Genomic DNA, 15,796 nt, shown 5'->3' with positions numbered 1-15,796 from the left:
GTGTAAGGCAGGCTGTACTGTCTAGACTACATGTACTGTCTAGACTACATGTACTGTCTAGACGACATGTACAGTATAGACTACATGTACTGTTTAGACTACATCTACGGTATAGACTACATGTACTGTCTAGACGACATGTACGGTGTAGGGCAGGCTGTACTGTCTAGACTACATGTACTGTGTAGGGCAGGTTGTACTGTCTAGACTACATGTACTGTCTAGACTACATGTACTGTCTAGACGACATGTACTGTCTAGACTACATGTACTGTGTAGGGCAGGCTGTACTGTCTAGACGACATGTACTGTGTCGGGCAGGCTGTACTGTCTAGACTACATGTACTGTGTAGAGCAGGCTGTACTGTCTAGACTACTTGTACTGTGTAGAGCAGGCTGTACTGTCTAGACTACATGTAATGTGTAAGGCAGGCTGTACTGTCTAGACTACATGTACTGTCTAGACTACATGTACTGTGTAGACTACATGTACTGTCTAGACTACATGTACTGTATAGACTACATGTACTGTCTAGACTACATGTACCGTCTAGACAACATGTACTGTCTAGACTACATGTACTGTGTAGGGCAGGCTGTACTGTCTAGACTACATGTACTGTCTAGACTACATGTACTGTATAGACTACATGTACTGTGTAGGGCAGGCTGTACTGTCTAGACAACATGTACTGTATAGACTACATGTACTGTATAGACTACATGTACTGTCTAGACTACATGTACTTTCTAGACAACATGTACTGTCTAGACTACATGTACTGTGTATGGCAGGCTGTACTGTCTAGACTACATGTACTGTGTAGGGCAGGCATGTACTCTCTCCACCCGGCACAGCCAGAAGAGGACTGGCCACCCCACATAGCCTGGTTCCTCTCTAGGTTTCTTCCTAGGTTTTGGCCTTTCTAGGGAGTTTTTCCTAGCCACCGTGCTTCTACACCTGCATTGCTTGCTGTTTGGGGTTTTAGGCTGGGTTTCTGTACAGCACTTTGAGATATCAGCTGATGTACGAAGGGCTATATAAATAAATTTGATTTGATTTGGAAATTTGATACTGTCTAAACTACATGTACTGTGTATGGCAGGCTGTACTGTCTAGACTACATGTACTGTCTAGACTACATGTACTGTGTAGGACAGGCTGTACTGTCTAGACGACATGTACTGTATAGACTACATGTACTGTATAGACTACATCTACTGTATAGACTACATGTACTGTATGGACTACATGTACTGTCTAGACGACATGTACTGTGTAGGGCAGGCTGTACTGTCTAGACTACATGTACATGTACTGTGTAGGGCAGGCTGTACTGTCTAGACTACATGTACTGTGTAGGGCAGGACTACATGTACTGTCTAGACTACATGTACTGTATAGACTACATGTACTGTATATGGCAGGCTGTACTGTCTAGACTACATGTACTGTGTAGGCTGTACTGTCTAGACTACATGTACTGTACATGTACTAGACTACATGTACTGTGTATGGCAGGCTGTACTGTCTAGACTACATGTACTGTGTACATGTACTGTCTAGACTACATGTACTGTCTAGACAACATGTACTGTCTAGACTACATGTACTGTGTAGGGCAGGCTGTACTGTCTAGACTACATGTACTGTCTAGACAACATGTACTGTATAGACTACATGTACTGTGTATGGCAGGCTGTACTGTCTAGACTACATGTACTGTGTAGGGCAGGCTGTACTGTCTAGACGACATGTACTGTGTAGGGCAGGTTGTACTGTCTAGACTACATGTACTGTCTAGACAACATGTACTGTATAGACTACATGTACTGTATGGCAGGCTGTACTGTCTAGACTACATGTACTGTGTAGGGCAGGCTGTACTGTATAGACTACATGTACTGTCTAGACTACATGTACTGTATAGACTACATGTACTGTATAGACTACATGTACTTTAATCATGGGAATTGATGGGAAACGATGTAAATATATCACTAGCCACTTTAAACAATGCTACCTTATATAATGTTACTTACCCTACATTATTCATCTCATATGCATACGTTGATACTGTACTCTATATCATCGACTGCATCCTTATGTAATACATGTATCACTAGCCACTTTAACTATGCCACTTGGTTTACATACTTATCTCATATGTATATACTGTACTGATATCATCTACTGTATCTTGCCTATGCTGCTCTGTACCATCACTATATATGTACATATTCTTTATCCCCTTACACTGTGTATAAGACAGTAGTTTTTTTGGAATTGTTAGTTAGATTACTTGTTCGTTATTACTGCATTGTCGGAACTAGAAGCACAAGCATTTCGCTACACTCGCATTAACATCTGCTAACCATGTGTATGTGACAAATAAAATTTGATTGATTTGATTTGATTTACTGTATAGACTACATGTACTGTTTAGACTACATGTACTGTCTAGACGACATGTACTGTGTAGGGCAGGCTGTACTGTCTAGACTACATGCACTGTATAGACTACATGTACTGTATAGACTACATGTACTGTGTAGGGCAGGCTGTACTGTCTAGACTACATGTACTGTCTAGACTACATGTACTGTATAGACTACATGTACTGTATAGACTACATGTACTGTATAGACTACATGTACTATCTAGACTACATGTACTGTCTAGACGACATGTACTGTATAGACTACATGTACTGTATAGACTACATCTACTGTATAGACTACATGTACTGTCTAGACGACATGTACTGTGTAGGGCAGGCTGTACTGTCTAGACTACATGTACTGTATAGACTACATGTACTGTATAGACTACATGTACTGTCTAGACTACATGTACTGTCTAGATGACATGTACTGTCTAGACAACATGTACTGTATAGACTACATGTACTGTGTATGGCAGGCTGTACTGTCTAGACTACATGTACTGTCTAGACAACATGTACTGTCTAGACTACATGTACTGTGTAGGGCAGGCTGTACTGTCTAGACTACATGTACTGTCTACACAACATGTACTGTATAGACTACATGTACTGTGTATGGCAGGCTGTACTGTATAGACTACATGTACTGTCTAGACTACATGTACTGTATAGACTACATGTACTGTATAGACTACATGTACTGTATAGACTACATGTACTGTTTAGACTACATGTACTGTATAGACTACATGTACTATCTAGACTACATGTACTGTCTAGACTACATGTACTGTCTAGACGACATGTACTGTCTAGACTACATGTACTGTATAGACTACATCTACTGTATAGACTACGTGTACTGTGTATGGCACGCTTTACTGTCTAGGCTACATGTACTGTGTATGGCAGGCTGTACTGTCTAGACTACATGTACTGTGTAGGGCAGGCTGTACTGTCTAGACGACATGTACTGTGTAGGGCAGGCTGTACTGTCTAGACTACATGTACTGTCTAGACTACATGTACTGTGTAGAGCAGGCTGTACTGTCTAGACTACTTGTACTGTGTAGAACAGGCTGTACTGTCTAGACTACATGTAATGTGTAAGGCAGGCTGTACTGTCTAGACTACATGTACTGTCTAGACAACATGTACTGTCAAGACTACATGTACTGTGTAGACTACATGTACTGTCTAGACTACATGTACTGTATAGACTACATGTACTGTCTAGACTACATGTACTGTGTAGGGCAAGCGGTACTGTCTAGACTACATGTACTGTATAGACTACATGTACTGTATAGACTACATGTACTGTCTAGACTACATGTACTGTCTAGACTTCATGTGCTGTATAGACTACATGTACTGTCTAGACTACATGTACTGTCTAGACGACATGTACTGTCTAGACTACATCTACTGTATAGACTACATGTACTGTGTATGGCAGGCTGGACTGTCTAGACTACATGTACTGTGTAGGGCAGGCTGTACTGTCTAGACGACATGTACTGTGTAGGGCAGGCTGTACTGTCTAGACTACATGTAATCCAGTGGAGACTCCTCAGAGGAGGACCATCCTCCTCAGTGAATTTCATAGAAATACATTTTAAAACATTTAAAAAGTTTACCTGTTTTATATTAAACTGTATTAAATATAATCACGTCACCAAATAATTGATTAAAACACACTGTTTCACAATGAAGGTCTACAGTAGCCTCAACAGCACTCTGTAGGGTAGCACCATGGTGTAGCCGGAGGACACCTAGCTTCCATCCTCCTCTAGATAGACTTACTTCAATACAAAACCTAGGAAGCTCATGGTTCTTACCCCCTTCCATAGATTTACACAGTAATTATGACAACTTCCGGAGGACATCCTCCAGTCTATCAGAGCTCTAGAAGCAGTAACTGACATGTTGTCCACCCAATCAAAGGATCAGAGAATGAATCTAGTACTGAAAGCATAAGCTACAGCTAGCTAGCACTGCAGTGCATAAAATGTGGTGAGTAGTTGACTCAGAGAGAAAGACAATAGTTGAATAGTTTTGAACAAATTCATTTATTTCAAAATGAAGGAGAAATAGAGAGAGAGAGAGAGTAATTTATTTTTCAGTTTCACTTACTTAGCTATCAAATGCAGCTAGCTAGTTCAAACAAACTGAAATACCCTGCTCAAACAGGGGGATGCTATGCTAGCTAGCTGGCGATGTCTTTCCAACACAACACTGGAACTCTTCCACGTCAAGGTAAGCTTTTGGTTTTACAAATGTATTGCTACTGGGACCCGCCGGTGTAACTGCTTACTAACTGTACACTGTAACGTTACTGCATGACTGTAGGAAGGGGGTTTACTAACAAGTTAGTTATATTAGCTATGCTAACTATGACGTTACTTTAGCTAATATGCTGACACCGATATAGGCTGTGTGCGGCGGTTTGGCTTGGAAAGGTTTTTTTCACCTGGTCAAATACAGCTGATGTGTTGTGCGTTGAAGTCCACAAGCAAAGGGAAGCGTTGAGAGGAAGATAGCGCATAGATGAGAGAAGGAATACAACGTGGCTGCTATGAAAGTGAGCTGTGTTTACACGTGATCAGGGGTGTATTCATTCCGCTGATTCTGTTGAAAAACATTTCTTAAACGGAAGCAAATGGAACAACACAGGGATAAACATACCTGAATTTGTCCAATAGAAACTATTGTTTGCAATTGTTGGACTAATGTTTACACCCGATATCAGCTAGATGCAGGCAACAGTGTGCAAGGTGGTATTGGTTGTCACTGTCTGTCCATGTATCACTGTCTGTCTTCTCAAATTTGTCTCTCGACCTGTGTGCACCTACGCTGTAAACTTTCATTCATAGTCTAGGTTGTAGCAACCTCATGATGGGTATAAGGAACATTCTAGTATCATGTTGTAGCCTAAACCTATAATTGTTACATTGAACTGGTTGAATGGAATATCAATGACAGTAATCCAACAGACATCTCCAGGAACAGAACAGATATGTCTCCAAGAACAGAACAGATATTTCTCCAGGAACAGAACAGATATGTCTCCAGGAACAGAACAGATATGTCTCTAAGAACAGAACAGATATGTCTCTAAGAACAGAACAGATATGTCTCCAGGAACAGAACAGATATGTCTCCAAGAACAGAACAGATATGTCTCCAAGAACAGAACAGATATGTCTCCAAGAACAGAACAGATATGTCTCCAAGAACAGAACAGATATGTCTCCAAGAACAGAACAGATATGTCTCCAAGAACAGAACAGATATGTCTCCAAGAACAGAACAGATATGTCTCTAAGAACAGAAGAGATATGTCTCCAGGAACAGAACAGATATGTCTCTAAGAACAGAACAGATATGTCTCCAAGAACAGAACAGATATGTCTCTAAGAACAGAACAGATATGTCTCTAAGAACAGAACAGATATGTCTCCAAGAACAGAACAGATATGTCTCCAAGAACAGAACAGATATGTCTCCAGGAACAGAACAGATATGTCTCTAAGAACAGAACAGATATGTCTCCAGGAACAGAACAGATATGTCTCCAAGAACAGAACAGATATGTCTCTAAGAACAGAACATATTATTTATCAAATAATAAATATGTCTCCAATGTATTTTGCCAAGTACAACCAATTTTCTGCTGTTTTTGCAGCACGCCGTGTCCTTATTATGCAATCTCTATTATGGTTCTCCCTGACTCCTCTACTTTCTTCTCCTCTTCCTTCTTCCTCCCATCCTCTTCAGTTCAACTTGGTGTGTGCCAACAGTGGTCTGAACGAGGCGTCCCAGTCCATCTTCATGGCAGGGCTCCTGATCGGTGCTCTGGTGTTTGGGCCAATGGCAGACAGGTATGGACCCATCCAGTGTTTCCCTTGGGATTTTTTTTCAGTGGTGGTGGCAGAGGTAGCAGGGTGTGTGGTGGTGGGGGAGTGCATTGCTACTAGAGTTAACGTAATGACAAGCTAGCTGTTCCCATAGACTTCCATTGAGCCAATGACTATTCATTCAAAATGATCCTATCAGAGCTCTGACACATCTGTTCACCCCTGGGGAAACACTGACTCATCTTGTCAGAGTTCTGAAACATCTGCTCACCCTTTAGGCGTTTCTCTGACTAATGTCTGTTTTCATGGCTCTTAAACATGACACATGGGTTCTATACAGTTGTCTGTTAATGAATGTTCCTAATCAAGTGCCAATATGTTATGCCAAAGACATCACTCCACTAGTCTGATGTATTGTTGTTGTAACTAAGGCACCTTTAGACCAATGCCCTCAGTGCGTCTCTCAGATTGTTGATCTAATCAGTGCAACTGTATTATATTGCACGTCTCACTGTGGAAATTCAAACACAGGTTGTAATTGTAGAAGGTATTCTAGTTCTAGGTTATTAGAAGTTATCGCAGATATTTCAGTTATCTGAGCCCACTGGGTCTTATTGGAGGTTATTAGAAGATATTTCAGTTATCCGAGCCCACTGGGTCGTATTGGACGTTACAGGTTTAAAAGGACCCAGTGCCCACCATGCTGTGTTCTCTCCTCCACAGGTAGTTAATGAGGCTGTCTCCCCTCCTTTCCTGTCTCCTCTCCACTCCTGTCTCTCCTCTCCTGTCTCCTCTCATCCACAGGTAGTTAATGAGGCTGTCTCCCTTCCTTTCCTGTCTCCCCTCCTTTCCTGTCTCCTCTCCTCTCACCTCCTTTCCTTTATCCTCTCCTCCACAGGTAGTTAATGATGCTCTCTCTCCTCTCTTCTCTCCTTTCTCCTCTCCTCTCCTCTCCTCCTCCCCCCCTCACTTCTCCTCTTTTTTCCTGTCCTGTCTCCTCAGGTATGGTAGGCGTTTTGTGGTCCTCCTCTCTTTGCTCGTCCAGCTGTTGTTCAGCGTGGGAGCAGCCTTCTCTCCCAACATCTATGTTTACATAGCCTTCAGATTCATGGTCGGCACCACCATCTCAGGCGTCGCTATAAACACGTATGTCTTAGGTGGGTACACTGCGATGTTCTACAACAGGTGAAGTCGGAAGTTTACCTACACCTTAGCCAAATACATTTAAACTCAGTTGTTCACAATTCCTGACATTTAATCCTAGTAATAATTCCCTGTCTTAGGTCAGTTAGGATCACCACTTTATTTTAAGAATGTGAAATGTCAGAATAATAGTAGAGAGAATGATTTATTTCAGATTTATTTATTTCATCACATTCCCAGTGGGTCAGAAGGTTACATACACTCAATTATTATTTGGTAGCATTCCCTTTAAATTGTTTGACTTGGATCAAACGTTTTGGGTAGCCTTCCACAAGCTTCCCACAATTTTGTCCCATTCCTCCTGACAGAGCTGGTGTAACTGAGTCAGGTTTATAGTCCTCCTTGCTTGCACACGCTTTTTCAGTTCTGCCCACAAATGTTCTATAGGACTGAGGTCAGGGATTTGTGATGGCCACTCCAATACCTTGACTTTGTTGTCCTAAAGCCATTTTGCCACAACTTTGGAAATATGCTTGGGGTCAATGTCCATTTGGAAGACCCATTTGCGACAAAGCTTTAACTGATGTCTTGAGATGTTGCTTCAATATATCCACATAATTGTCTCTCCTCATGATGCCATCTATTTCATGAAGTGCACCAGGCCCTCCTGCAGAAAAGCACTCCTACAACATGATGCTGCCACCCCCGTGCTTCACAGTTGGGATGGTGTTCTTCAGCTTGCAAGCCTCCTCCTTTTTCCTCCAAACATAACGATGGTCATTATGGCCAAACAGTTCTATTTTTGTTTCATCAGACCAGAGGACATTTCTCCAAAAAGTACAATCTTTGTCCCCATGTGCAGTTGCAAACCGTAGTCTGGCTTCTTGCTGAGCGGCCTTTCAGATTATGTCGATATAGGACTTGTTTTACTGTGGATATAGATACTTTTGTACCTGTTTCCTCCAGCATCTTCACAAGGTCCTTTGCTGTTGTTCTGGGATTGATTTGCGCTTTTCGCACCAAAGTACGTTCATCTCTAGGAGACAGAACGTGTATACTTCCTGAGCGGTATGATGGCTCCATGGTCCCATGGTGTTTATACGTGCATAATATTGTTTGTACAGGTGAATGTGGTACCACCTTCAGGCATTTGGAAATTGCTCCCAAGGTTGAACCAGACATTTTTGAAGGTCTACAAGTTTTTCTTCTGAGGTCTTGGCTGATTTCTTTTGATTTTCCCATGACGTCAAGCGAAGAGGCACTGAGTCTGAAGGTAGGCCTTTAAATAAATCCACAGGTACACCTCAAATTGACTCAAATGATGTCAATAAACCTATCAGAAGCTCCTAAACCCATGACATTTTCTTGGATTTTCCAAGCTGTTTAAAGGCACAGTCAACTTAGTGTATGTAAACTTCTGACCCACTGGAATTGTGATACAGTGAATTATAAGTGAAATAATCTGTCTGTAAACAATTGTTGGACAAATTACTTGTGTCATGAACAAAGTAGAAACTATAGTTTGCCAAAACTATAGTTTGTTAATAAGAAATTTGTGAAGTGGTTGAAAAACTAGTTTTAATGACTCCAACCTGAGTGTATGTAAATTTCTTGTTTCAAATGCGAGGTATAGTTGTTTACTTCCCAGAAATAACCTGTGTTAGTGCTGGGCTGGAACAAAATCCTGCACCCCAGCAGCCCTCTAGGACTCATGTTGCACACTACCATACTAGATGTCTGACATGGCCGCCAGACACCTCTGGCATGTACTGTAGGTGTTTCCATCCTCCAGGTAACTAACCAGGTGCTGAGTAGACTGGTAACAACAGGAGGGCTCTGTTCACCACTGACCTCTAACCCCTGACCTCTAACAAGGTGCTGAGTGGACTGGTAACAACAGGAGGGCTCTGTTCACCACTGACCTTTAACCCCTGACCTCTAACCAGGTGCTGAGTGGACTGGTAACAACAAAAGGGCTCTGTTCACCATCTTCTCCCACTGTTTCTATGCCATTGGTCTGATGCTGATGTCTGGGATCGCCTACGGGGTCAGAGACTGGAGGATCCTACAGCTGGTCCTCTTCAGCCCTGTCCTGTTCCTCGGGGTATTCTACTGGTACGTTCTGGCCCCTGACCTCTAACCTGTCAGTCTGTCAGCTGGTCCTCTCCAGCCCTGTCTTGTTCCTCTGGGTATTCTATTCGAACGTACTGACCCCTGACCTCTAACCTGTCAGTCTGTCAGCTGGTCCTCTCCAGCCCTGTCTTGTTCCTCTGGGTTTTCTATTCGAACGTATTGTCCCCTGACCTCTAACCTGTCACTCTGTCAGCTGGTCCTCTGCAGCCCTGTCCTGTAACCTCCAACCCTTTTACCTCTAACCTCTGACCCGTCAGTCTGGTTTTAGAGAAGCCTACTCCACCCATCTATTTTGGGGCGGCAGGGTAGCCTAGTGTTTAGAGCGTTGGACTAGTATCCGGAAGGTTGCAAGTTCAAACCCCCGAGCTGACAAGGTACAAATCTGTCGTTCTGTCCCTGAACAGGCAGTTTAACCCACTGTTCCTAGGCCGTCATTGAAAATAAGAATGTGTTCTTAACTGACTTGCCTAGTTAAATAAAGGTAAAAAAAAGAAAAAAAGACTCATCCCTGTATTTTCCATCCTTGACTCAACCATCCCTGATAATCTGTTAGGATCCTCCCAGAGTCAGCTCGGTGGCTGATGACCCAGGGCCGAAAGGAGGAGGCTCGCCAGGAGGTCCGCAGAGCAGCGAGAGTCAACAGAAGGGAGGTCCCTGAAGCCCTGCTGGACAAGGTTAGTTACTATCGCTATCATCCAGCAGGTTATCATCACTTTCATACTGACATCCAGCAGGTTATTATTATTGCTATCATCCAGCAGGTTATCATCACTATCATACGAACATCCAGCAGGTTATCATCACTATAATACTAACATCCAGGTTATTAGCACTATCATACTAACATCCAGATTATCATCACTGTCATACTGACATCAAGCAGGTTATTATCATCACTATCATACTAACATCCAGCAGGTTATTATCACTATCATACTAACATCCAGGTTATTATCACTATCATACTAACATCCAGGTTATCATCACTGTCATACTGACATCCAGCAGGTTATTATCACTATCATACTAACATCCAGCAGGTTATTATCACTACCATACTAACATCCAGGTTATCATCACTATCATACTAACATCCAGGTTATTATCACTGTCATACTGACATCCAGCAGGTTATTATCACTATCATACTAACATCCAGGTTATCATCACTATCATGCTAACATCCAGGTTATTATCACTGTCATACTGACATCCAGAAGGTTATTATCACTATCATACTAACATCCAGGAGGTTATTATCATCACTATCATACTAGCATCCAGCAGGTTATCACTATCATACTAACATCCAGCAGGTTATTATCATCGCTATCATACTAACATCCAGAAGGTTATTATCATCACTATCGTACTAACATCCAGGTTATCATCACTATCATACTGACATCCAGCAGGTTATTTTCACTGTCATACTGACATCCAGCAGGTTATCATCACTATCATACTGACATCCAGGTTATTATCACTGTCATACTGACATCCAGAAGGTTATTATCACTATCATACTGACATCCAGGTTATTATCATCACTATCATACTGACATCCAGAAGGTTATCATCACTATCATACTTACATCCAGCAGGTTATCATCACTATCATACTAACATCCAGGTTATCATCACTATCATACTAACATCCAGGTTATTATCACTATCATACTAACATCCAGGTTATCATCACTATCATACTGACATCCAGCAGGTTATTATCACTATCGTACTAACATCCAGCAGGTAATTATCACTATCATACTCACATCCAGGTTACTATCACTATCGTACTAACATCCAGGTTATTATCACTAACATCCAGGTTATCATCACTGTCATACTAACATCCAGGAGGTTATTATCATCACTATCATACTGACATCCAGCAGGTTATTATCATCACGATCATACTAACATCCAGCAGGCTATTATCACTATCATACTAACATCCAGCAGGATATTATTATCACTATCATACTAACATCCAGGTTATCATCACTGTCATATTATCATCCAGGTTATCATCACTATCATACTAACATCCAGCAGGTTATTATCATCACTATCATACTAACATCCAGGTTATCATCACTATCATACTAACACCCAGGTTATTATCATCGCTATCATACTAACATTCAGGTTATCATCACTATCATACTAACATCCAGGTTATCATCACTATCGTACTAACATCCAGGTTATTATCACTATCATACTGACACCCAGCAGGTTATTATCACTATCATACTAACATCCATCAGGTTATTATCATCACTATCATACTTACATCCAGGTTATCATCACTATCCTACTATCATCCAGGAGGTAATTATCTGTGCAAGCCTAACCTTGACCATGTGGCATTAACCCGTAACAGTAAATCAGTTTTTTTATCTCACAGATTACAATGACATCTCTCCTTATATGTGTCTTTAAAGTGTTTTGATATACATAACCTGCAATGATGAAAATCACTGCATTCACCTCAGGATTCTGTAAAAGCATACCCCAATGAGGATATGTGTTTACTTTTAGCTTCCTGTGCCAACCGGAAGTGCCATAATTGGTGTCATAGGGTCTGTTTCGAAGGGTTAAAACCTGTTGCGACTCTAGGGGCAGTATTTTCATTTTTGTAAAAAAAAACGATCCCGTTTTAAACTGAATATTTTGTACAGGACAAGATGCTATAATATGCATATAATTGACAGCTTTGGATAGAAAACACTCTAACGTTTCCAAAACTGTAAAGATATTGTCTGTAAGTATAACAGAACTGATGTTGCAGGCGAAAGCCTGAGAAAAATCCCATCTGGAAGTGCCCCATATTTTGAAAGCGCTGCGTTCCAATAAGTCCCTATTGAGCTGTGAATGTGCTATCAACCAGCTTACGCTTTCTACGTGTTCCCCAAGGTGTCTACAGCATTGTGACGTAGTTTTACGCATTTATGTTGAAGAATAGCCATAGGCGGCTACATTGCGTAAGTGGTCACCTGATGGCTCCCAGGGTGACTCTCGCGTAAAATACAGAGGGAGCCATTACTCCAATCGGTCCTACTGAAAAACTAATTGTTCTGAAGGATATATTATCGAATAGATATTTGAAAAACACCTTGAGGATTGATTATAAACAACGTTTGCTATGTTTCTGTCTATTATGGAGCTAATTTGGAATATTTTTCACCGTTTTCGTGACTGCAATTTCCGGGCGATTTCTCAGCCAAATGTGAAGAACAAACGGAGCTATTTCGCCTATTTCGTCTACAAAATTAATAATAATAATAACTTTGGCTAGCTAACTGGGAGTCTCGTGAGTGAAAACATCCGAAGCTCATCAAAGGTAAACGATTTAATTTGATTGCTTTTCTGAATTCCGTGACCAAGTTACCTGCTGCTAGCTGGACAAAATGCTATGCTAGGCTATCGATAAACTTAGGTGACAGGGTGATTAACAAAAGGCTAAGCTGTGTCTCAATATATTTCATTTGTGATTTTCATGAATAGGAATATTTTCTAGGGATATTTATGTCCGTTGCGTTATGCTAATTAGTTTCAGGCGATGATTACGCTCCCGCATGCGGGATGGGGAGTTAGTAGAGGTTAAAAAAGTCAGATCTTTCGTAATCTTCATATGTGCGATTAGGCAACCCTCATGAATGTAAAACAATGAGACACACACACACACACACACACACACACACACACACACACACACAATCACACACACACACACACACACACACACACACACACACACACACACACACACACACACACACACACACACACACACACACACACACACACACACATGTTATTTCTTACATTGGTACCCCAGGTCATCTTAGGTTTCATTACATACAGTCGAGGAGAACTACTGAATATAAGAGTATAAGAGCGTCAACTCACCATCAGTATGACCAAGAATATGACTTTCCCGGAGCGGATCCTGTGTTCTGCCTTCCACCCAGGATAACGGAATGGATCCCAGCCTGCAACCCAAAACAAGGACGTCGTAAAAGAGGCAAACGAAGCGGTCTTCTGGTCAGGCTCCGGAGACGGGCACATCGCGCACCACTCCCTAGCATACTACTCGCCAACGTCCAGTCTCTTGACAACAAGGTTGATGAAATCTGAGCAAGGGTAGCATTCCAGAGGGACATCAGGGACTGTAACGTTCTTTGCTTCACGGAAACATGGCTCACTCGAGAGACGCTATCGGAGTCGGTGCAGCCAGCTGGCTTCTCCACGCATCGCGCCGACAGAAACAAACATCTTTCTGGTAAGAAGAGGGGCGGGGGCGTATGCTTTATGGTTAACGAGACGTCGGTCACAACAACATACAGGAACTCAAGTCCTTCTGTTCACCTGATTTAGAATTCCTCACAATCAAATGTCGACCGCATTATCTACCAAGGGAATTATCTTTGATTATAATCACAGCCGTATATATTCCCCCCCAAGCAGACACATCGATGGCTCTGAACGAACTTTATTTGACTCTTTGCAAACTGGAATCCACACATCCTGAGGCTGCATTCATTGTAGCTGGGGATTTTAACAAGGCTAATCTGAAAACAAGACTCCCTAAATTGTATCAGCATATCGATTGCGCAACCAGGGCTGGTAAAACCTTGGATCATTGCTATTCTAACTTCCGCGATGCATATAAGGCCCTCCCCCGCCCTCCTTTCGGAAAAGCTGACCACGACTCCATTTTGTTGCTCCCTGCCTACAGACAGAAGCTAAAACTGTCCCTCAGAGCATGCGCAGACCAGCTGGCTGGTGTGTTTACCGACATATTCAATCAATCCCTATCCCAGTCTGCTGTTCCCACATGCTTCAAGAGGGCCACCACTGTTCCTGTTCCCAAGAAAGCTAAGGTAACTGAGCTAAACGACTACCGCCCCATAGCACTCACTTCCGTCATCATGAAGTGCTTTGAGAGACTAGTCAAGGACCATATCACCTGCACCCAACCTGACACCCTAGACCCACTCCAATTTGCTTACCGCCCAAATAGGTCCACAGACGATGCAATCTCAACCACACTGCTCACTGCCCTAACCCATCTGGACAAGAGGAATACCTATGTGAGAATGCTGTTCATCGACTACAGCTCAGCATTTAACACCGTAGTACCCTCCAAACTCTGGGTCTCGACCCCGCCCTTTTGCAACTGGGTACTGGACTTCCTGACGGGCCGCCCCCAGGTGGTGAGGGTAGGTAACAACATCTCTACCCCGCTGATCCTCAACACAAGGGTGCGTTCTGAGCCCTCTCCTGTACTCCCTGTTCACCCACGACTGCGTGGCCACGCACGCCTCCAACTCAATCATCAAGTTTGCGGACGACACAACAGTGGTAGGCTTGATTACCAACAGCGATGAGACGGCCTACAGGGAGGAGGTGAGGGCCTTCGGAGTGTGGTGTCAGGAAAATAACCTCACACTCAACGTCAACAAAACTAAGGAGATGATTGTGAACTTCAGGGAACAGCAGAGGGAACACCCCCTATCCACATCGATGGAACAGTAGTGGAGAGGGTAGTAAGTTTTAAGTTCCTCGGCGTACACATCACAGACAAACTGAATTGGTCCACCCACACAGACAGCATCGTGAAGAAGGCGCAGCAGCGCCTCTTCAACCTCAGGAGGCTGAAGAAATTTGGCTTGTCACCAAAAGCACTCACAAACTTCTACAGATGCACAATCGAAAGCATCCTGTCGGGCTGCATCACCGCCTGGTACGGCAACTGCTCCGCCCACAACCGTAAGGCTCTCCAGAGGGTAGTGAGGTCTGCACAACGCGTCACCGGGGGCAAACTACCTGCCCTCCAGGACACCTACACCACCCGATGTCACAGGAAGGCCATAAAGATCATCAAGGACAACAACCACCCGAGCCACTGCCTGTTCACCCCGCTATCATCCAGAAGGCGAGGTCAGTACAGGTGCATCAAAGCTGGGACTGAGAGACTGAAAACAGCTTCTATCTCAAGGCCATCAGCCTGTTAAACAGCAACCACTAACATTGAGTGGCTGCTGCCAACACAATGACTCAACTCCAGCCACTTTAATAATGGGAATTGATGGGAATTGATGTAAAATATATCACTAGCCACTTTAAACAATGCTACTTAATATAATGTTTACATACCCTACATTATTCATCTCATATGTATACGTATATACTGTACTC

The 15,796-nt window shown here is 42.7% G+C and overlaps 1 protein-coding gene across 1 annotated transcript in view; it reads left to right on the top strand.

Moving 5' to 3' along the window:
* The window catches only part of slc22a13b (solute carrier family 22 member 13b), an 88,123-nt gene that overhangs the window by 21,012 nt on the left and 51,315 nt on the right, over positions 1-15,796 (top strand). The window contains exons 2-5 of the mRNA XM_042298656.1: positions 6,228-6,331; positions 7,310-7,464; positions 9,397-9,565; positions 10,137-10,257. Of these exons, the coding sequence (XP_042154590.1) occupies positions 6,228-6,331; positions 7,310-7,464; positions 9,397-9,565; positions 10,137-10,257 (549 nt within the window). The remainder of the gene's footprint in view (positions 1-6,227; positions 6,332-7,309; positions 7,465-9,396; positions 9,566-10,136; positions 10,258-15,796) is intronic.

The sequence above is a fragment of the Oncorhynchus tshawytscha genome, linkage group LG16 (genome assembly GCF_018296145.1).
Source record: "Oncorhynchus tshawytscha isolate Ot180627B linkage group LG16, Otsh_v2.0, whole genome shotgun sequence".
Lineage (NCBI taxonomy): Eukaryota > Metazoa > Chordata > Actinopteri > Salmoniformes > Salmonidae > Oncorhynchus > Oncorhynchus tshawytscha.
The sequence above is the reverse complement of the archived record's forward strand: the minus strand, read 5'-3'. Positions and strand labels throughout refer to the sequence as shown.